General features: G+C 36.9%; 1 protein-coding gene across 1 annotated transcript; it reads left to right on the top strand.

The window, feature by feature from the left end:
- The first annotated feature begins 1,756 nt into the window (after positions 1–1,756).
- Positions 1,757–24,194, top strand: IHO1 (interactor of HORMAD1 1). Its single transcript, XM_070933517.1, has 7 exons — positions 1,757–1,812; positions 7,714–7,888; positions 8,407–8,564; positions 11,412–11,460; positions 11,656–11,731; positions 20,068–20,171; positions 23,082–24,194. The coding sequence occupies exons 1-7, from the start codon at positions 1,757–1,759 to the stop codon at positions 24,192–24,194; spliced, it is 1,731 nt and encodes a 576-aa protein (XP_070789618.1).
- The last annotated feature ends 621 nt before the right edge of the window (positions 24,195–24,815 follow it).

Here is a 24,815-nt window from a genome sequence, read left to right as displayed (position 1 = left end):
CAATACTGGAATTTAAAACCTGAAAATATAATTAATTTTTTAATCAAATATACCTCCAGGCATACTCAAGAAAAGGAAAAATATGAGCTTTTACTATTGTTTAGTGGTTAAGGTACTGGTTTATAAACCAGGAGACTGAGAGTTCTAAGCCTCCCTTAGGCATGGAAGCCATCAAGGTGATTCTGGGCCAGTCACTCTCTCTCACCCAATTTACGTGACAGGATTATTGTGGGGAAAATAGGAGAAGGAAAGAATTAATTATGCTTGCCACCTTGAGTTATTTATAGAAATAATAATGGGAGGATATAAAGAAATATCTTCTACTAGTTAGACTACTTCATTTTATATAGAGTCTTTATGGATGCTGGCAAAATGTTTGTGAACTGCATTGAATATGTCACAATTCTTTCCCTTACTTATATTATGGAAATATAAACATCCTAGGAAGAGAGTTTATTTATTATTCTTCAGTTCATAAAATGTACCCAATAATAGGTATGAGTAGGATTTTTAATTCATTGTTAACTAACCTTATAGATGTAAAATTGGAAGCTCCTACCATGCAGGTTATAATCCAATAACTTTAAGACTAAATACAGAAATTTCCAAATTGAAAAAAGGAGATTAATGAATTTTTATTATCACAAGAGGATATTAGATTGAAGTACCGGTATCATCAGGAACTGAAGAGTTTATATCAGTTTAAACTTTTAATGTTTTCTTTACCCACTGGATGGAATGCCAACAAATAAATAAACAAATGAGAAACAGTATAGGATACATTGCTGAATGAACAGAAACAATTAGAAAACCAATTTTAGATTTAGTACAAAGGATAAAAGCAATCAATAAAATTGATTGCTTGTTAATGCAAGTAAACAAGACTTACAGGAAACTGAATTTATTAAGCTGAAATATTTTTAGAAAGGCAACCTCAAATAAATTGTTGGCCTAGTAAGTGCATAAGGAAAAAAAACAAATGAACTATTATTTCTATTTTGATAGAACCAAATATATTTCTACATATGATCAAAGAGATGATGAAACAATTTATTAATTATTATTCCAGATTTGATAATAAACAGACATTTGATCTAGACATATTGAAGAATATTAAATCAAACCTTACTTACAAAATGTAGAAGACAACAAAAATAAGTCTTCATTCATTCATTCTTTCATTCAATTTCCTTAATGTATAAATGAAAAACTAAAGCAATAAATATCAACTAAAGAAATCGAAATTAATGGAAAGCTACAGGATGATACTTAAGTTGGTAATAATACTTGTAAAAAATACTGGAATAATAATTGGTTTTCAACTGAATAACAAGACAGCAAAGTGTGATATATATCACTATCACAGACATATATATGGCTGCAAAAAAACACAAATTCGGTTTTGCCTCAACAGAAGTTACTTATTCTCTATTGCTCCAAAATATAAGACCTGGAATAATGGATTCAGGTTACAAGTCAGCAGATTCTGATTGAATGTTAGAAGAAATTTCCTAATACTGTAATGACAAGATAACTAATTATGCAGAGAAGTACTGGACACCCCTTAACTGAATGTATTCAAGGCAATTCTGTTGAACTTTGAAATCATTAACTGAGATTTCTGCACAGGCTTGGACACATTAGGCTAAGAACCTCCTTTTAAACATATGCTTTTGTGATAGACATAGATGAATATAGCATTTATAACAAGCCTCACATATTTCTCTATCTTTCTTGTAACAGACAAGCCTAAAAGATGAATCTGAATCTTTGGAATACCAAAGATATATTTATGACTCCAACAAAAATGGGGTAAGAAGCTTATTGCTGCCGTTGTTATTGATTTGTATTACTTTATAATGTTCAACATCATGACTTTCAAACCATGTCTTTTTAAGTTGAAAGCAAGATGTGGTCAGTAATACTCACAATTTGTTCAGCGTGGACCTTGTGTCAAATTCTTGTTAAAAGTAATCTTAAATGGAGGAGAATAGGACTGGATAGACTGCAGGGATGTCAAACTGGCAGCGTGTGGGCTGGATGCGTCACACACAGGCCATGCCCACCCCAGCTCCGTGAAGGGAAAAAACATCGTAAAATATCACGTAACAGCAACATGACACCGTGATTTTGACACCCGTGGGATAGAGTTCATACATATAGCCCATTTCTACAAATTAAACTGTGATTTCACTGTAATGCCCTGATTGAATTTTTGACGCATGCAATACATTGTAGTTTAAGATTTGGACAAATAGTTGCTCTCTTTTCTTTTTTTTTCAGTTTTAAAAAGTTTTATTTCAAATTGTTGCTCTCTTAAGTAGTTCACTCACTTGACTAATATAGTGACTAAGGTTCACTCGAACAATTAGAATTGGTTTAAAAGATCGGCCTAAAGCAGGGGTGTCACATTCAATTTCATTGAGGGGCGAATCAGGACTGTGATTGACCTCGGGGGGCTGGCCAGGCATGGCCGACTGGGTAGCTGTGGCCAGCTTGATGCCACTCAATGGGCGTGGCTGAGTGGGTGGGCATGGCCATCTTGACGCCATTCCCCAAACTGATGGCATGTTTCCTCTTTGCATTGGGTAGACAGGGCCATAGCAACACGGATAGACTGCCGCGTTGCCAAAGCAATGCGGGCTGGCCCCTTTCATTTTCCAGGATGGCCCCACAGGCCGGATCCGACCACATCACTGGCCGATCCGGCCCGTGGGCCTTAAATTTGACACCCCTGGCCTAAAGTCTATCTAATCTAGCTTCCTGTTTCTGACAAAAGATAGTTGGTTGCCTACCCATAACCAGACAACTGAAGTAATAGGCATTTTTATCTTCCATAGTTCATATTGATAGGAATCTGGTACAGTACTCTTTATTTGACAGTTCTGTTTAGGTGCTTGCAATGACTAGTATTTCCAAAAATATACATGTATCTATTTGGGACTAAAGGAATTTCAAATCAGGAAAGTTACTGCTTAGTCATCCATGAATATGTCAGTAGAGTTGCTTAAGTGCTATTTATTTTATAAATATGTTACATATTTTAAACATTCTTAAATGCATATTTAATTGCTTTGAAATTTTTGTTTTGTTCTGTTAACTGCCTTGGGCACTACTTTTGGCTGGAAAGGCACAGTGGAGAATTAAATAGATACATAAGCTTTTCTCTGATATTACACTCAAGAGAACAGTAATTTGTTCATGTTCTGTTACTGTTTTCATGAGATCTGAATAATTCCCAATGATCAAAACAGCATACTATCCTTGCTTTTGGAATAGGAAATCATAGTGAATTTACATCAAAAGCATTTATTTGGTTTATTTTCAAATTTAAAAACAAAGGATACAACACATGATGATGTATTTTGAAGCCAATAGGTTTATAAATTAATGAAATCTGTAATATGAATTTATAGAGTTGATGCTGCTAGTATTTCTTGTGATGTACAGATATATCCACTATATTTGAGAGAAAATATAGTTTGCTATTTTTTTTTCTGCAAGTATCAGCCTTCTTCAGATTGGAATATTGGTCTGATGTTTACTGGAGGAGAAATATTAAAATATGCATGTTATTGTTTGACTGCCAGATTAAATTTCTGGAGGCTTTGTAAGCATTTTATTGCTGTGATTTCTCTTGTGCTTTTTTATAGTACAGAATTTATTATGTGAAAAGGCCTCTTCAGTGTTGACAAAGACCGCACTGAAATGAATAATGATGCTCAAAATATAATTTACTCATTATACATCAGTATAGGATATTTTACACGCTTATGAGCTTGGGTATGAGTTTCTGATTAGACTTTATTTCTTTATCAAATCACATTGAAATAGATCTTGCATCTAAGTAGTAGCAAGAACAGACATATTTTTCCCTGCAGATTAACCAGAACAAAATAATGGCAAAGGATTTTTTAAAAAGACATGACAGACAAGGAGAGAAAGAAAATAGAACATCCTATAATCAGAATAATCAGTATGCTAATTGCAATGCAGTTAAGTGAGGAATAGGGCCAACCAATCATGTGCTATCATATTAGTAAAACTTGTGAAAATCTACCCAAATCCCTGCTCTCTTGCTTTGCTGTGATGATGGTAAAGGGAGAAAATTAAAGCAAGAAAATAATTATAAGCAATGCAAAGAAGGCAAATTAATAGAATTTGTAAAGCAGAAGGTGTTAACATAGAAATAATGCAATTAATATTTCTGACATGATTTCTATTGAAATAATCACATGCTGCTTGATAGTGTTATGATTTAGGATTAGGAGTTTGGATTTTTTCTAAAAAAGCTCTGGTGTTAAGCTTATCAGATTCGTATCCAAATCACTTCCAGTATTACAGTTCTTTCTCAGTGCAAATAAGGAGCACATTAGCTCAAGAAAATTCATAAAGAAAATCTCAAAGGGAGGAAAGGATTATCCTTTTTGAAGATAGCACTGAAGTTCTTTCTTTAGGAATGTGAGATACATTTGATTTTCCAACTAATGATACAGAGTCCTGGAGAAATAAAAGGTCTAGAATGGCTACTCTTTTTGGTGTTGATCATCTCGTGCCAGCTTAATTTTGATGCCTTTATGTAGTTTGCATATTTTCCAGGAAGTTACAGTGAATTGTAGCAGCCGAGTTAAAATATCTGAATTCTTTGTGCTTGTTGAACCAGGCAGCAATGTGACACAGTATATTCAGTTTGGATGTACAGTTCAGATTTTGTTGCAGTGTGTACCATGGATAAATCTATCTGACGGCAAAGATTAACCTCTCACAGACATGCTGACACGATCCGTTTCAGGGCTGGGAAACTGTCCAGAGGATGCAAATAAAATTTAAAAAATTAAATTAAAAATGGGCAGAGATTATAATGTTTGAGCTGTTGGTGAAGCCAGGCCAAGCATATGCCTTCTCTACAAGCAAATTTCTCCTATCCTTACACCCAAGGAAAAAACCTTTAAAAAAAAACACAACACTATTGAGACTAATTAAGTAAATAATATATTTTAATATTGGGATGTTTTTTTTTTTACAAGGAGAGAATTTGGCCCTAGTTATGAACTAAATGCATAATCTGAGGCATCAGATTGTCTCTACATATTCTGAATGCTAAATACTTCATTAATTTATTCATTAAATTTATGTGCTGCCCATCTCATGGGAGGTGATTCTAGGCAGCGTACACATTTTAAAATAAATAAAAATAAACAATAAATACTGTTAAAAGTTGGGAAGTAGTGGAACACGGAGCACGCAGGAAAAGATGGGGTCTTTTCTAATCCAATAGCTACCTCCAGAGTGGTGCGCCTCCATTGGTGCCCCAGGCCCCAGGCCAGCTGGCAGATCTGGGTCTTACAGAAGGTCAGAAGGGTGGGTGTGGATCTCACCTTGGTGGGTACAGTGTTCCAAAGAGCAGGAGTCTTGGCAGAATAGACTCTTCTCCTGGACCCCATCAACCGAAAATCCTTGACTGATGGGGTTCGCAGCATGCCTCCTCTGCCGGGATGGATGGGGCGAGCCAATCCTATTAGGATAAGGCAATAACTAAACATCAAGCCTTGATACAGCAAAGTAACCCCAAATCATAACATTTCCACTACCATGCTTTACAGTTGACATCAGGTTCTTGAGGTGAAATACTATCTTTGGTTTTCACCAAACGTGTCTTCTGGTCCTGTGGCCAAATAACCCTATGTTTGCCTCATCTGTCCAGAACACATTGTTCTAAAATACTTTTCTTTGCCTAGATGTTCATGAGACAACTATCTGAAACCTCCGCTTGTAGATACCCTGTTTCCCCCAAAGTAAGACATTCCCTGATAATAAGCCCAATTGGGCTTTTGAGCGCATGGCAATAAGGCCAAGTACTTATTTCAGGGTTCAAAAAAATATAAGACAGGGTCTTATTTTTAGGGAAACATGGTAGTTTCCATATAGTAGAATGATTGATGTTCATTTATTTGGCAATCTTTGTAAGTCCCTTTTAGGCATCTCTGATTTTTTTTTCCTGAAGGCCTCTGAGAGCTTTTTCAATCTAGGCATGATGATAGCGCACACTTCAACAACAAAGAGCAAATCAAAATAAATTTCTGAGGTTTCAGCAAGGCAGGTTCCAACCAGATCCTCTCTAATGATATTCTAATCATTTGCACTTAATAAGATGCACCTGATTCTAATTTTAGGTACTTGAGGTAATGGTAGGGGTGTACTTATTTTTTCCACATGTAAAATTTGCTTTTATGTTTATTTAAATTAAAATGCGCTACACAGAGCATTATATTTTATCCGTTTTATCAATCACTATTGTTGACACGCAGATCAAATATCTGTATGCATCATACCATTTTGAGTATATGTGACCCATGCTATAAATCAAAGCAGTACTAGGAAACATTTTGATGTGAAATTATTGCAGATGTTCCTCTGCATGGTTTCCTATTTTAAAAGGAATGTTTTGTCATTAGTTTGTCATTAGTATAGGACAGAAGAAAAGTATATTGTGGTAGGTGGTATTCATTTGCTGTTTAGAGATGTAATTTGCGCACAGCATAGGGCTTTATCTGCATCTGGTATATGGCTGAATTCATACTCTGATTTTATTATATTTATAGAAACATTTGCATATTTATTACATTTCCATAATCATTTGCTTCCCAATCATTTTTCTGATATGCCGGTACTTCTAATCCAGTATGCTCAGGTTTCCTATAAATAGTAATGGAAAAAAAGAGAAGGGTACGTTTTGTTGGAATAGAGCTGTTGACATCAAATAAACATGGCAGTGTTTGGCTTGTACCCAAGTACTACCTGAAAGATTCTGAAAAATAAAAACAACTGGCATATAAGATGGCAGACATAAAAAAGGAACTGCTTAAACATTACATGAATTCTGAGGTCAAATCAGAATTTCATCCCTGCACTCTATGGGATTTCCAATGAGGAAGAATACCAGTCCAAACTGAGATTTTTAGGTAAATGCAAAGAGTATATGGAGTGAAGATATTGGGTGTAGGCCAATTATTTTTTATTAGTTCTATATTTTAGATTATAAGGCATGAAGATTGTTTCACAATTTCTTAGTGAAAATATGTTAGGATAGCTAAATAGTAAATGTATTTTTATTAAAGAGTTTGGAGTAAATTTAGGAATCACAATACAAGTAGTCCTCAATTTACGACCACAATTGAGACCAACATTTCTTTTGCTAAGTGAAACATTTGTTAAGTGAATTTTGTCCCATTTTATGACCTTTCTTGCCAGTTGGTGAATCACTACAGTTGTTAAGTTAGTAAGACAGTTGTTAAGTGAAGGTGGCTTCCCCATTGACTTTGCTTGTCGGTAGGTCACAAAAGGTGATCATATGACTTCAAGACACTGCAACCATCATAAATATGAGTTAGTTGCCAAATGTCTGAATTTTGATCACATGACTATGGGAGGATGCTGCTGTCAGGTCAAGATGCATTTATCCTAGTGCTGACAGCTGCATTGGTCGTAAGTGCCATAAGTAACTTTTTTCAGTGTTGTTGTAACTTTGAATGGTCAGTAAATAAGCTGTTGTATGTTGAGGATAACCCATAGAGAAAAAAGAAATTAATGTATATTATTTGTTTACTAAGAGGGAACTTTTTTCATACCTCTCTGTTTAGCTAACTATGGATTAGCACAATAACTTATAAATGTATGATTAACATTTTGAGGTATTCCTCTTTCTTTTTTCAGGTCCCATAAATCATCTGCCTGGACCAGCGCTCCCAACGAACATAACAGTATGAGTGATTCTCAGTTCCTTTTTGGCTCCCAGTTTTGCCCAGAGAATTCACAGTGTGCATCAGCTTCAGTTGAATTTAGTATCCCACAAAGGCAGGACAAAGGTTCACAACAGAATTCTCAGGAAGTGAGTCCAATGTATAGTGTACGCTGGATCATATAAGAACTAGGATGATGTATTAGAGCAACTTTTGGTTTAATCAAGTAGGATGCTATAGTATAACTTTCATGTTACCCAAAATTTCTGACAAATTTCATGCAGTTTGTAATGGAAGTGACAAGATTCCTCTGTTTTTCAATACAAACCAATACTTTTAAATAGACAGTGAGGGGATTTGCCATTGTGCTGTTTTTAGGAACTTTACCAGTTTTCCAGAATTTCTTGAAGAAAATATATAAGATTTGGGTAGTCTACCAGCTGGCTTCTTTAGAATTCTAGGATACATTTAATTTAGCCTTGGATATTAGTTACCAAAAGAACCTTCTGATTGAATGGAGTTGTAAATATTTTTGGGAAAAAAATACAATTCTATCTAGTGCACCTACTCATAAAAGTATATTTAGCAGTGACTGAATGCCACTGATTTGTCCTTTTCATAGTTTATGTTAAACACTCACATTTTTCATTTTTCCTGATAAAAACAGAACGATATCAGTATTTTTGCCAAATACCAGTCTAAACCACAGCTCTTTGGAAAAGAGGAGAAGGAAAATGTCTCCCTTAACAATTTTGCTGGAAGATTCAAAGGAGTCATGGAGCAATTTGAAGAAAATAAGAAAAAGATTAAGGAAAAATATGATAAGTATGCAAACATTTCTGCAAGCTGGGAAATTAATTTTTTCTCCTATTAAAAATAATAATACTGTACAATTATATAAGCTCTACAAGAAATAACTAATGTTTCTTCCTTGAAGTATTGTGTGTATGTTTGTTCTTATATTTGATATCATCCCTCCTTTTCTATTCAGGTAAGTACCTAGGTCCACTAAGAAAATTTTAAAAACAGAACAAAAGTCTATAAAGTTAAAACAAGAGTCTATAAAATTAAAAATAAATCCACCTGTTGTCCCAAAAGTGCTTTTCCAAAAGGAAACTGGATTTTCTTGGGGTTTTTTCCTTGCAAACATTTCACTTTTCAGTCAAGAAGCTTCTTCAGTTCTAACTAAATGATGGGAATGGAAGGATTTAAATTCTTTACAGTCATCTGGTCATTGGCAGTTGAGGCCACTTGGGGATTAATCTGCATTCTCCGAGTCACCTGAGCCAGAGTGTAAACGAATGTGGAACCTTTTTGGGACTGCTGAAAGGACAGTGTTATAAACAGGAGACAGGTGATAGGTCATATCCCTCCCCCTCTACTGAGAGAGGGCTGTTCAGTAGAACAATTAGAACTGAAGAAGCTTCTTGGATGACAAGCAAACAATTTTAAGGAAAAAAAGTCCAGTTGCCTTTTGAAAAAGCACCTTTGGGACAACCATGATCTGGATGACAGAGAATATCTTAGACTTTAACCCACCTGTTGGAAGAGATATTCAGGTAGTCTTCACTTACCAACCACAATAGGGATTGGCAATTCCATCGCTAAGCAGTGTGGTTGTTAAGCTTGATATCACTTGCCCATGCTGATTTATGACATCTGTTGCGGCTGCAGTTGTTAAGTGAAGCACCGCAGGTGGTTAAGTGCAATTTGTGACCTGCTAGACTCATTTGCTTTCAGAAGCTGCCTCTGAAGATTGCAAATGGCAATTGTGTGATCAGGGGAACACTGCAAAGACTGCCACTTTGAGGAGCAGTCATAAGTCTTGTGTTTCATCAGCATTGTAACTTTGAACAGTCACTAAACAAGTGTTCGGTAAGCAAGGATCACCTGTACAGTTTTCAAAGTGCAGAGTGAGGGGGCCAAGATCAGCTCTCAGATTCCAGGGGATGTATTGCAGTGTGGAAGAAGATACCCTTCTGCATGCCAAATTCTACGAAACAGGGTACATCTTCAACCGGGTATTTTATGTCACCTGAATTTGGATGAGAAATTGTCCAATAGGAAAGTCCACATTGAAGTAGCCTTTATACTTTATATAGCCCTTATTCGATATATCTATATAGAGAATGACAGCATCTTGCAACAATGGCTGTAATTATTTGAAGAAGGGCTTGCATCCTGTGATTTTATCCTTACTGTCTGCAAAAAAAGAAAAATTAAATGGAAGAGGAATGGTGTCTTTGCAACCAGGAGCTTCATTTCTGTTGGCTGGTGTGTGTATGTATGTATGTATGTATGTATGTATGTATGTATGTATGTGCTGCCTCCTCAGGCCTCTTTCTGGCTGCTGCCCTTGTCTTAAGGAGGGAGGCGAGCGCTGCTCGGCACTCCTCTTCTGACATCTCAGCCACTTGCCTCTCCAAGCTTTCATCTTGTCCTTCTGCCCCCTCGTCGTCAGTGCTGAAGAAGCCTTCTCCAGCATCGCTTGGCTCAGCCCCTGGGATCTCTTGCTGCATCTGGGTGGCCTCTGGCTGCCAGATTGTAGCTGGATGGAAATCCCCTTCGATGTTTTCCATCAGCGATTCAGACTGGGGCTGATGTGAAGTTCTCCTCCGTTGAAGGCCTCTGGTCACAACAGGGGAGCTTCTCTCACAGGTTATTTTGGAGGGCATCTTGCCTATTCAACAGCTCCTGGAGTGGAGTTCTGCTACCATTCCCTCTGCTACCATTCTGTGGAGTTGGGATCGTAGAAACACCCAGGAGCATAGAAGAGTTCAGAGGCAGATGCATAAATAAATGTCTTAAACGTATTTATTCATATGATAAATCATATTAACTATGTACAACAGAAATCAAGTCTCATGAGGAACAAACATGAAAAGAGAGAGATGGAGAGAGCAAGGTGGAAAAGGTTGGAGGGGGTTTTATACTCAGGGTAAGCCCCTCCTTTCCACATAGGGGTGGAGACACTCTGCCTCCACTGGTGTCTATATGATACATGTGCCAGTGGCTTGCAAATACTTGATAGTTTGTATGTATGTACGTATTTACATAAACTATCAAATACATATGCATGCATTGAGAATGTGCTCTAGGATTGGTAGGAAGTTGGGAGAGGAACACATATTGAATGATGTCTGTTCTTTTTTATTGGTCATTGCTTGTTTCATTGTATACCATGCGTGTTTTCAATGTTTTCAGATCTGTAGACATTAGAAAGACTGAGGGTCAAATTTAAACTTCTTTCTGAGGAATTGGAGATGGTAAATGCGTATGTGAAAATGCTTGTAAATACAGTACCAGTATATGCATAATATAGAGTTGTATATGAGCTCACTGGTTCCATTTATCTCTTCTTGTTAAATTCTGCATTTAATTAATTTGGCTGGTTAAAATAATAATTAATACAACTGCTGGCATCTCTGCTTTAGTGCTAGCCATCTGCCAGCATTTCAGAAAGACCCATCAGCTTGGGATTCTTACTAATGGGATTTATTTGGCTGTAAAAGTGAATGTTTCATAAATATTTTAATATGGAATTAAGGCATTTCCAACCCACATATTATTGTTTATTGCACAATCTCGTGAGATTCTACTAGTCTTTCCTATTCATTTTTTTCTGATTAATGTACATACGAAGTTTGTAATTTTCCAATATGTCTCTTTCAGTGACCTTTTAAATGCTTTTATTTTGAACACCAAAGAGAGTCTTCAAAAGGTAAGGGAAAGTTTGTCAAAAGTTGAAAATAAGGGTGGGAAAGTTGCACTACATTTTGATATTTTGTCTTTCTTACTACTATGTGATAAAATACAATTGCAACTTCTCTATTGATTTAGCTGAAAACTTTGAATACTCAACATATGATAAAAGAAGTGAATACCCATCAGCCAACATTATTAATTTATTTTTCAGTTGCAATCCTCTTTCAATATGTTAGAAGAAACTCTGAAATCTGTTTTGAATGATTTGGGAAATATTTCTAAGACAAGTAAGTATGTGGAATATTTTTGTATCCAACGGAGAATAAAATCAAATGAGTCACTGTATTGACCCATTCCATTGTGGGAATATTTCCTGTTGATATGGTTTGCCCTGGATAATCTATATCTATATCTATCTATATCTATGGTATATCTATATCTAGGTCTCTCTGTGTGTGTATCTGCTTGCCTGCTCCTCTTCCTATATCCCCCACAACAACAACCCTGTGAGGTGGGGTGGATGGGAGAGAGTGACTGGCCCAATATCACCCAGCCGGCTTTTATGCCTAAAACGGAACTAGAACTCATAGTCTCCCAGTTTCTAGCTTGGTGCCTTCACCACTAAAGAAGATTGCTGAAAAATTCCTGAAAGACTGGGCAAGCAATACCTATTGGTCTTGATGCCTGTATACCATATCCCAAATAACAGATAGCCTATCTTAAATAATAGTTGCTGGATGAAGCATTGAAAAAGACCTATTTTGATACTTGCTTATGTTTCTCAGCTTCCCAAACATATCTTGCTGGTCATTGTGTGATACAAAATGCTGGACCTCTTGCCTGATCTAGCAAGACTGTACTTGTAGTCTTATCAGAAGAATGCCATGTAGCTATAAGAAAGAAGGTCTTATGAGCTGTGATTTTCCAATCAAAAATGTCTAAATTAAAAAGGAGTGAGTGACATCTTATTTTCGGTGAGAGGTTGTTTGTTTTCCTATGTTTAGGCCATATGAATAAAATTTATTCTGTACTGTTTGGGTTGCTACCTCATTTATTGGTAATATTAATATTAATATTATATTTTAACACATTTGAATATTGGTTATTATGATGAAGGCCAATATTACAGAAACAACACAAGACACTAAGCGGTAGAACAAGTACAGTATTTCAAAGATAATCAAAGTAGGATGTGCAAGGACGATGAACATATCTAAAATACTAAGGAAGGAGAATTTGGAGATATATCATAGCTTTTATATAGCTATATTTACTCAACATGTACTACCTTGAAAGTGCAGTTCTTTGTTTTCTCCTGAACACTCACACAGCTATAAAACACTTGGCAAAGAAAACGTTCTGTTTAGATAGTAAATATACTAAAAGTGATTCACTGTAAAAGTCCTGCATCCTTCACTTGGCCATCTGGAATTCTTCCTACGCTTCCTCCTCATTCCTTCTCTCCCCCCCCATCCCCCCAGTAGTTATCTTGGAACAAATCCCAGTCTTCTTTTTAGTCCTCCCAAGTTCTGGAAAAGCACACTTGACATTTACCAGTAGCACAAATCACATAGCAGAATGTTATATGCCTAACGAAAATGAATCCACCACTTTCAATATTTCAAAGCACTCTCCATCCACATTGATTTGTCTCTGTAAGACTGCTAATAAATATGCTTTTTGACTTGGTACACAGTGATGATTAAATATCTTCCTACCATCCAAATAACAAAGATGGAGACGTGGAAAGATACTGTATTCTCTTTAAAAGCCCAATGTCTTGCTTTCTGGTTGTAGTTCGTGTTTTCCTCCAACATATTTAAGAATGTAACTGTTCCTTGTAAAAAAAAAAAATGGGAGAAACTCTTTATATTCATTTATATTGACCAGTAGAAAAGCAGCAATGATATATTGGATTTCACAGATGCCATAAGATGGGCAATGTCCAAGTCCCTAAATGCTATGAATAGAACTTTTCTGTTTTGAGATTATAACCTCCTATAAAGAAGGCAACAATTTAGCTTCTGATTTAAAGTTGTTGTTTGGGGAAAACAGATATGCCTTCATAGTTAAACAAGTTCTGCTATCTATTTTTGGCTCCGTGTTTGTGCAGTTCTTCAGCGATTGAATAATTGCATAGACATGCACCATTGATGCAGCACAGTGGGAACAGTGTTATAATAAAGGCTTCAGAAGACATTTAAGCACTCCATGCTGCTGCGCAAAAATGTCTATTCACTGTCAGAGTTTATGGCATAGTTTTATAGATTGCTTAATCAATCTTTTTTTAAAAAAAAAAAAACCTCATTTTTTTCATGGCCATAAAAACATCATAAATATATATATAGATCCACTTAGTTATTTAAACTAATTGTAGCAGGGCAAAAGAATGGAAGTCTCATAGATTTTCTCACAGAAGTCTTATGGATCTTCAGATCCTGGCCCATCCTCCCTGGGGTAGTAGCTTGTATTCTTATTGTCATCACTTCTTGTCCAAGGATTACCTTGGAATTGGAATTGGGTGGCTTACACATTCAAATAAATACATAAATAAATACTTCTAATTTCTCCTAAGGGACGTGGTGGCTTAGTGGCTAAGACACTGAGCTTGTTGATCAAAAGGTCAGCAGTTCAGCGGTCTGAATCCCTAGTGCCGCATAACGGGGTGAGCTCACCTTACTTGTCCCAGCTTCTGACAACCTAGCAGTTCGAAAGCACGTAAAAAATGCAAGTAGAAAAATAGGGACCACCTTTGATGGGAAGGTAACAGCGTTTGGCGTTTAGTCATGACCACGGAGACGTCTTTGGACAGCGCTGGCTCTTCGGCTTTGAAACGGAGATGAGCACCGCCCCCTAGAGTCGGGAATGACTAACACATATGTGGGAGGGGAACCTTTAGCTTTTCCTTAATTTCTCCTATATCTTCCTATGAGATAGGGTTCCTATAAACCATATTGGTTTTTTTCTGGCAAATTATGAGGTGGTAGACATAAACAAATAAATATGCTATAGGGCCACCTCCTGGCCTTGTGACCCTGAAGCATATAGCTATGAAAATCAGCCCTTCTTTCCCCTCTTGTTTGGGAGACAGATCAATCTCACAAGAAATAAATAAAATCTAACTACATTTTAAAAAAGTATTTAAAACTCCCTTTTTAGCTTTTAAGTATTCACAACAAAAATATTCATTGGCAAAGGAGATAAGAAATACAGAGCTGTGTTAGACTTGATCTTGCAGCTGTTCAGGGCCAGCCCATAATACTTAGAAAAAACTCATTTGTGCCTTCTTTTCTGCCTTCTTTCTCTTCTACTGCTCTCATGGCACAGCTTTGTTTCCTACCTGAATAAAATAACAGTAAAACATGTATTTAAAAAATTTAACTTATGTAGCTAAGTTCAGTATGGAGAAACAGAAGGATTGCTAGTTAATCAGCTCAGATTCCCACCATGTATGTAAGTCTTATGATACCAGAGAGACACTGGTGCAATTTCAGACCAGGGCCACCTGTATATGTGAAAGGGGCTGGAATTAATTCACTAGTGCATCAAAAATCATTGGTCTTCTTTATGCTGATTGGCACTTCTTCAGTATTTCAGTTTATCAGAATCCTTAATGGAGATTTTTGAGACTGAACTTACACCAAAGCAACTGCTGTACCATTTACCTGGACCTCTATCACTGTACTAGCATATCTTTCTTGGCATCATGGTGTTGGGATATCATATTTCTGTTGGCCCAAGATAGGAAGACTATGCTTTTATGTTAAACACAGCTAATTTTTGTGTTATTCATGAACGTTTTGCTAAGAATGAACAATGGGCAACTAAACAGGACTATTGAAACTTTTTTTAGAACATTATACAATGTTCCCAAACTGCATAATGCCAAAGCACATGCATTTTCTCCACTGCTTTGAAAGTATTTTCTGAAAAACAGATTTCCTACTGGGTTACATTGTATGAAAATTTTCTTAGAATGTCAACTAAAAAAAAATTTAAGATTCCCATTAAAGGAAAAAAAAATTAAAAAATGAGACCTGGGATTGAGATACAGTAATTTCAGAAAATGGATGCATTTTGTATAAATATTATTAGAAGCCAGACTAAAAGCATCAGTGCTTTCCCTGCTGCTTAAACTAATAAACTCAAAACAAATCGTATGAGCTATTAGTAAAGGATCAATCACTCAGCAGTAGTCATTTTAGGGTAGAAAGAAAAATAATAATCCTGTTTTCAGTTGTAGGCTTGTGCAATAATGTAATATCCATTAATAACAATTGTAGATGAAAAACATTTTATTCAAGGAAATATTAAATGTAATAGCTAGCCATTTATTTTGATGCAGCTTCTGCTTTTTCTGTAGCTTTTGAACAAGGTTAAATAAGATCAAGTAATATGTTCAGTAGCAATTGCAACATCATTGATAGATCTAACTGCTTCAACATAAGATCTCCAAAACTAATAATGAAAAATGCTAACTTTGTAATAATTCAAAAGGTAGTTTTATTTACCTGTTCACATTCCGAAAGGGCAATAACCTTTTGAGAAATGTAATACATTCTGCTCAATTCATTGGATGAATTGTGCAATACTCTTAAAAGATACTTGGTGGCTATCTTGAAGGAATAAGTGATGTTGTGTAAATACAAGATTGGGAAGAGCAACCTAGACATTTTAAAAAATAGTGGAAAAATTCAGCAGCCCCATGAATACAAATGATTCAAATCAGGGGTGGTTCTACTTACCTTTACTACCGGTTTGCAATGGGGGCTCCCACATGCGCGCTCTTCTGTGCAAGCGCAGAAGTGTTTTGATGACATCAGGATCAGTGGGCGGAGCCTCCCGCCGGTTTTACTACCAGTTCTATAGAACCAGTGCGAACCAGGGGCAACCCACCACTGATTCAAATGACTAGGAAAGGTATAGACTGTATTAAAATGCAAAATGGATAATATAATGGAAAATGAAAGGATCCCAAATTTATCAGGTTCATGACAGGGTTGTTAGCACTAGATGTACACTTTTTGTGGGTGTGTGGGTGCGTTTTTCAAGTGACTTCAAGCCATTCCTAACCCAAAGCTCAAGGTAATACTAATTCTGAATGAATTAATCCTTCTATTCTCAGATAAGCCTATTGTGTTAGGCAGGTTAGAAATAGTGATTAGTCAATTTCACCTACAACTGACTAGTAGCCTCATCCTAGATTTTCTTCTTCTACCAAGTCCTTATTGGTTTTATCTGGATTAAACTTCACAGGGTTAGTCTACCTTCAGTTATTCTTATTGCATATTTTTGTCTCGACTATTACCAGAATAATCAGAGATAGCAATATCTAAGTTGAAGTTCTTGTAAATATGCTTGATGTATTTCATTATTTGAAACTAGAGAAGAAATAATTTAAAACCATTCTGAGAGTTTTTTTCTTAATAAATAAGTTCCTTAATAAAAGACAATTATGTGTCAGGCTCCAAGTAATGTACTCGTTACAAATCGAACTCCGAGGCATTGCTTTTCCTCAAAGAACAAATTTATTTAGATACACCATCTTGGCACTAGTGGTGAAAAGCCGCTACTGAAGTTCCCGGGCTTTTCACCCCAATATAAGTTTCAGTTCCTCAAGTTTCCAAAACAATCCGTCACATTGTCCATCCAAGATGAGAGCCGGTTGCTTGGCAACTTCTTTCCTCCTCCTTTGGTCAGTCAGCCATTGGAATGTGCATGACTCATCAGCTGGATATGCTGTTTTGACTGAAGGCTCCATCCTCCTCCAGCTCCAAACTGTGTCAAACTGAATTAACGTTAAAACACCCCAGGATACAAACAGTCCCACACCCAAATAAAATTCAGGCTTGACATTATGATTAGATTGCCACCAATCAAACTTCACTTTTTTGTGAGATGGGCGCCAAACAGATTTGATAAATAAATAAATAAAACCTCTTGACATACTCTACCCTAGGCCAGTGGTTTTCAATCTTACCAAATTTAGGATTTGTGGACTTCAACCTCCCAAATTACCCAACCATCATGCTGTTCTTAGTGATTCTACCCAGGGATTCTTCATTCGACCCGAAGTTAGGAAAATAGAAGGCAAAGTATTTTTGAACTTCCTGCCCCAAATCCAGAATTATAGAATTTAGCAAACCATATGCTAATCCTATAATGAGAAATGCTGTTATAAAGCCAATGAAGCCAAATTTCTATATATGAAGAATTGTTTGGGAGAAAAGGGATATATGGGGAAAATAACGGAAGGCAACAATCACACTCAGAACTCAAAATACAATCCTTACACTCAGCCTAACTAAAATAAACTTTTCAATTTCAGCAGATTTTTTAAAGGATAATTGACTAGAGACCATTCACCTATTGTACAGGTTGAATTCACAGGCAAGCCCTTAGTTTTCTTTTTTCTCATTGCCTGTTCTATGAGCAATTCTCCCTAGTTTTGTAACACATGTGAAAGGTCCACTTTGTGGAGAGACTGCTATTTTGTCCGTCAAGAACAATTTTCCATTTCAGATGTTCTAGATTTAGACAGGAAATCAGAAACAAGCCAATTCCTAAACATATCTTCTTAACAACCCTTGATGGAATTATAAACGTGCAGTCTTTATAATTTTCATTAGCTCTTCATTTGAATAAATGGGAGAAAATTGGGGAAGTACTTGGGAAACCAAAACTGAATTCCATCTATTCAGTTCTCTCAGCATAGTCAATCCATTAAATGTCTTGGGGAACATTTGTGAGACCGTATCAGAACTAGGAGTCTGCCTCGCCCAATTATAATTGAACCACACATTTGAAAATGCAAACTCAGTAATTGAAATCAGAATTATCCTTTTCAGTTAGCTGCAACTGAAGCTATTCCCTTGGTAAATATAGTATTGACAATGAATTTGTCTTCTGGTTGTAGCAAATTAGGATCTCAGAAAGATAAAATGTGATACACAATGGAACATGAGTATCCATCATGCCCATTCAACTGTATTATCCATATTCCACAAACACAAGATTTTAGAAAACAAGCAAGTATCGAATGACAGTGGTTATCCACCAACTACCTTAGTCATTAGAGCAGATGTGAAATGATGAAGAAATTGGATTAAGTGCTCTGAATCATGATCATAGACATTATCCTGTGGTGGAATATAGTCTAGATTTTCAGCAAGGAGGAGTTGCATTCCAGAGGAGCAAAAGACAGCGAAGTTTAGATAGTTTGATTGGGAGGAAGATTGTCAAGACTGCTCCTCGCTAGGAGTTCTCCGAGTATATCTTTAATGATGCAAGGAATTTGTTTTAGTTTGGCAAGATTGATGTCAGGCTTCAAAAAACCAAGAAAGACACACTGAGTTTTTTCAAAGCAGTTTCCTTTATTGTTCCTCTCCTATAGACAGAAATCTTGCCAAAGTAAAGCATAGTACTGGCATCATTAATGATATACTCGGAGAACTCCTAGGGAGAATCTGTCTTGTTCCCCTTCCAACCAAACTATCTAAACTTTGCTGTCTCTTGCTCCGCTGGAATGCGGTCCCTCCCTGCTAGAAATCTGAACTATTATTCTATTCATCTCCCTTGATCATTAACGCTATGACGAACTCTCCTCCTCTAGGTTTTGGATTGCAGGATGGATGGAGCTCAGTAACTGTAATGTGGAGGTATGGAGGCTGCCAGGAATGGTCTTTTTGCCATTGGAATATTGTTTCTGTTTTTATTGCTGTTTTTGTGAGCTGCTCAGGGTTACTGAACATAAGCTGGACAGCCATTTAAGATATTAAATAAATAGTATAAATACCTTATGGAAGGCTTTCCAGAACCTCAGCTTGACAAATTTCAAAATATTACTCCAAGAAAATATTCTCCTTTGATTTTGTGTGGATGCCAGAATTTCCCAGACTGAATATTCTGGAACATGCTTCAGGAGTGGAGCAGAACAGAAAGGCACAGTAAATTATGCATTTAAAGTCAGATATGTGGAAATTACCACAGCCTGTTTTCTCTATGTATAATCCATAAATTGGATTTGAGAAAAAGCTACCAATTGGTTAGAATGAGTCTATTTTCATTGTGCGAAGCCATCACAAGAGTCTCATAGCTCTTTCAATATTAACATAATTATTATCACATTAGCTTTTGTGGATCTTTGTCTACTTCATCAAATCTGTGTGAGGTTTTTAACTACTCACAGTTGTGAAATCGGAACAGAAATGGAGAAATAAGGGTATAGAGGAAAGAGGCAGAATTGGTTGAAGGATAAAATTATTTTGGATGTTGATTCTGAGTAGTAATAAAATAATAAAAAGTAATATTTCGAGAGGATTATCCTTACCAGATCATTGTAGCAAAAATAGCTTCACAGACCAAATTAAAATAACAACATATAGTTCTTAAAGTATTTTAGCTAATTTAATGTCAAATCAAATAGCATTGTGTAAATTTTCCAGCCCTCTGTCTGTGTTAAATGTTATATCTACTTCGCAATCTTTGGCAACCTCATGGTTATGTCACTAAAGTATAAATATAAAGTATTTCAATCCAATTCCATTGAAAAACCTGGAATGGCATTTTATTCATGTATTCAGGTGACAGAATAAATCTGGTTTGTATCGATTTCTCTGTCTAGTGCAAGAAACCTCTCAGTCCCATTATGGATTGTTACTGAATGCTCTTGGTGAGAAAAATGAAATGGGACAGGTATTATTGGGAATGGAGAAAAGGCTGCAAGAAGTAAGTGTGAAATTATTTTTTAGTAAGCTGTAATTTGTCCTAGCTTCACTATTTCTTCAGAAGAGATACTCTACTTATGAGGTTGTGCCTTCAGAGACATAGCCTAATGTTATGTTATCATAGGCTATGAAATAATCATGTAATCTTTTTAGATATTAGACACTCTTTCTGCAAATCAAAACCTAAAGTTCCAAAAGCTGCATCTTTGCCATCATTGATAGCCTGTCAATAAAATACATTTTTAAAAAAGTACATGATCATACACTGCATGCATTACAAATTATTTTACAGAATATAACTTCTAATAGTAATGAAAAATTCTTACCTTTATTTAATCCTGTAGGTAGACTCTTTGTTCAGCTAGTAAGAAAGAAAGAAAAAAAAAACCCTGATATATTCCTTGAAATTTATTTGATTGGATGAAAATAGGTCAATTTTGCTGCGTTATAATTATCTGCCTAACATTAAAGAAGTGTGCTTGATTGATTGCTTAAATGCCAAATCTGCCTGTAAAGAAGTCTTGCTCTCAGAAGCTAAACCACATATGTTTATGCTGGGAAAATATGACAATGAAAGCAAGAATAGCTTTGCAAATAAATCAGGAGAGTTATGAGCTTACAAGTTCATTGGTTCATTGATATCTGTGTCATGCTGATGACTTAATAAATTAACATTCTTTGCCTGGTTGAATCCTTTAATTCTTACTTTATAGACAACAAGGTTAGAGACTTTTTTTTTAAGACAAACAAGACAACTCTCTCTAAAGAAATCCTTTCTGCTAACATTTCCCCTTTCATTAGCAGAACAAAATATTTTGTCCAGGAGTTACACTATAGCACTTTGAAGACAGCAAAGAAGCTGATATGGGTTAATAAGGGTCTCGGAGTGTGGAAAATCTATTAAGGTCACAAAGGGACCCCAAATCATAATCTTTTTTTTCATGGATGTCAGCTTTCAAAACTACCATTGAGGAATTACATTTTTAATACTTTAGGTTCCACAGTGGTAAAGTTTTTGAAAGCTGACATCTATAACAAATATTATGATTATTTAACTCTCTAGAGGCAGCTTACAGCAAATTAAAAGATGAAACTGCATTACAGACAATAAGATCACAGGGTTTCTCCAGGTGTCCATCTTTGCTTTAAAGAATTGCAGAGCCCTTTGGGCAACGTGGGATATAAGAGGAAAGAAAGTAAGGCAATTTAACTTTATCTTATTTTTTTCTCATTTCTGAACAACCACCCATCTCCTTCAGAAAGGGACTCCGGGTGGCGTACAATAAAACCTCAAAAGTATAAAAACAGTATATAAAACTCTGTTAAAGTGAGCCAAGTGAGCCTTGGCAGCGCAGCAGACTAAAGCACTGTTAAGTAACACCAGCTGCCTGCAATTACTGCAAGTTCAAATCTCACCAGGCTCAAGGTTGACTCAGCCTTCCATCCTTTCGAGGTAGGTAAAATGAGGACCCAGTTTGTGGGGGCAATAAGCTGACTTTGTATAAAAAAGAACACCGCTTGGGGGGGGGCGAAAGCCCTACTAAGCAGGTATATACAAACGTATGAAGGCTATTGCTTAACGCATTGTAAGCCGCCCTGAGTCTCCGGAAAAGGGTGGCATATAAATCGAACCAATAAATAAATAGATAAATAGATAAATAGATAAATAGATAAATAAATAGATAAATAAATAAATAGATAAATAAATAAATAAATAAATAAATAAATAAATAAATAAATAAATAAATAAATAAATAAATATTAATTAAGGTGATGGGAGGTTCTCATGGCATCAACCAGCCCCACAACTGCATGGGTTCCCCATGTGAGGTCAGAGAGCCATGTTTTAATTCCTTTTCAGAAGGCCAGGAGAGTGAGTACCTGCCTCACCTCTGGGGTGGTGGGGAGAATACTCCACAGGGTGGGGGCAATGGCAAGGAAGAATCTCTTCCTACACCCCGCCAGGCAGAGTTCTTTAACTGACGGGGTCTGCAACATATCATCTCTGCCCGATCAGGAGGAACGGGCCAATGTAATTGGATGAAGCCAATTCTGTAGGTAGCCTGGCCCCATGCTATGTAGGGCCATATACATGTCTTGCAAGACATAACTAACACCTTGATTGAACTCAGAAGCAAACCGATACCCAGAGCAGAGGTGTTCCATGTGACATTCTTTGTTGCTTTGTACAAGTTAACAGTCCTCCTATACGATACTGGATTGAACTCAAACTTGATAAAACCCCGAGTTCGGGGGGGTGTGGGTGTTTGTCTTTTTTGATTACAGGGGAAATTCAAAGTAAGAAATCACTTGTCTGTTTCATGATGTAGTGCAGTGGTCCCCAACCCCCGGTCCGCGGACCGGTGCCGGGCCGTGGAGTACCTGGCACCGGGCCGCGCAGCGGCCGGGGGACATGAACGCTGCAGCGCAAAGGCTCCTGGGCCGTGCGCAAAAGCTCCTGGGCCGTGCGCAAAAGCTCCTGGGCCGTGCGCAAAGGCTCCAGGGAAGAGAGCCCCGCGCAGGTACGCACGTGTGGCCCAAAGCCCCCACCCCTGCGCGCGCTCAGCGGGCCACGGTAAAATTATCAAAGGCTGATTGGTCCGCGGCGATAAAAAGGTTGGGGACCACTGATGTAGTGAACGTTGCACAAGTGTTAGTTACAGTTCATGTATTTTGAAGGTACTGCATGTTTGGCTTCAAGGCATAACAATAAACTCTTTATATGTCTCACTTATATATATAAAAGAAACGTACCTACTTCCCCCACACATTATAAAGAAAATACAATGCATGAAATGCCCTTCAGCGGAGAGAAAAGTTCAATAAATTATACACAGTATTGTATTTGGAATGAAAGCATTTTTAAACCCATCTTAACCATTTTCTCTGCTGTTATGAACACTTTCCACAGAAAGACACAGAAATCTCAGATCTGAAGTCTAGCCTTCAATTACTAAAAGAGAGTCTGGAGCAATTTACAGTTCAGCAGAACCAGCAGCACTTGAAGATCTGTGAACAATTGGACCATATGAAGCTTTCCAAAATTCTGAATGACTTACAAGCATTCATTTCTGCACCCAGAGAATCTCATCATCTCAAGGACAATGGCTCTCAGACTTCTCCAGATAGGCTGCTGAACCAATTATCTTATAGTTGCCACTTGAATGTTTTAAACATCTCTCCTGCGAACAAAGACATCTCTAATAAGGCTGCCTCAGAAAGTAAAGAAAATTTTCACATGTGGCAGAAGAGCCATATTCCAGCCAGAAGCCCCAATGCCAACAAAACGCTTTGTTGCTGTGGTGGAAGTCTTCTTGCAAAAAGCCAAGAGAGAAAGTGGTTCCTTAGTCAAGAGCCAAACGAAGCTACTCCGGTGAGGAAAGTGATCCAGAGAAACAACCAAGCAAAAGGCTACAGTGCTACAAAACATTCACAGCTAAACCATCCTGAAATGGATAATGGGTTCGTGCAAAATCGTGCAGGTGATGGGAAAAGCGAGGAACTAATCCCAGGCAAGATGAATAATAAAAGTAAAGAAAACAGAGTTAAACAGGGCAAGCCACGGTTGCCTAGCCAGAGGAAAAGAATGTACCCCTCCAGGAAAGGAAACGGTTTGAAATATCCCAGAGCTAATATAAAACAGGAAACAACAGGAAAAGGACACTCCATTGGAGAATACGCCTGTAGGGAAACAAGGGAATCTGGTAGTATTAGCTTGAGGCCTATGGTTTTGAGTGAGAAAAAGACAAGCAGTTTCCAGGACAGAAAGGCGAAGAAATCTAAGCTCCTATTCCTTTCCCATGAAAACCAGCAGCCCACGCCGAATCTCCATGAGAGGCCTCCTGGCATTAAGGGCAACCATTGTTTCTGGCCCTGCTCCTCTCCAGAAAGTTCCTTTCCCCAAACCCAGATCAAGTGGCTAGATCTCTTTGATAATTTCTCCCTGACTAATTGCAATACTCCTGTCCCCAAGAATGCCACGGCCGGTTGCCAATTATTTTTTGACAGCGAGTATTCTGATTAAAAGGGGTTTGTATATAGCATCTGCTGTGGAACTTTCCTTGTTACTTTCCGTTACCAAAAAGGAACCCTGTTAGGGTATTATAAATAGTAATCCCAGCATTCTGGATCTACCACTCCCATCATCACTGAGGAGTTGTTTTATGTTGTAACATTTTAAGAAATACTATAGTAAAGTAGAAAAATGGAGCATGTATCATTTAATTCCTCTGCAGTTCTGGAGATGGGAAAGGAAGTATATGACTAAAGTTGTTTTCTTTAATAAGTCTATACTGGCTCTTTGCTTTTTGTCTCCTCCCCAAAAATGTAATTTTCTCCCCTGTTGTTATATACATAATGCCCCAAATAAGGATATTCTGAACTTATTAATAGTATGGTTGTGAGCATAGGAATGTTTGTTTGATTTATAATACACGGTATCTACTTGATAAATGTGTTTATTAAACCTATACAATAAATATTCTATGGATTCTGGCCAATTCTGAGACTGGGAAGATTCTTGCAACTGGTTTTGCTGACACGTTGAATACTCTCTTTTTTGTGACTGTATGAGGAAAGCAGCTCAAGGAAGCAGGTCCCACGTGACTTGATACGTTATTTGATTAAGGAGATTTGGGATATCTAA

Source organism: Pituophis catenifer, unplaced genomic scaffold, assembly GCF_029215685.1.
Source record: "Pituophis catenifer annectens isolate HBS135680 unplaced genomic scaffold, rPitCat1.0.hap2 SCAF_2, whole genome shotgun sequence".
In the NCBI taxonomy this organism is placed as follows: Eukaryota; Metazoa; Chordata; class Lepidosauria; order Squamata; family Colubridae; genus Pituophis; species Pituophis catenifer.
Note: the sequence above shows the minus strand (reverse complement) of the source record. Positions and strands in the feature narration are given on the sequence as shown.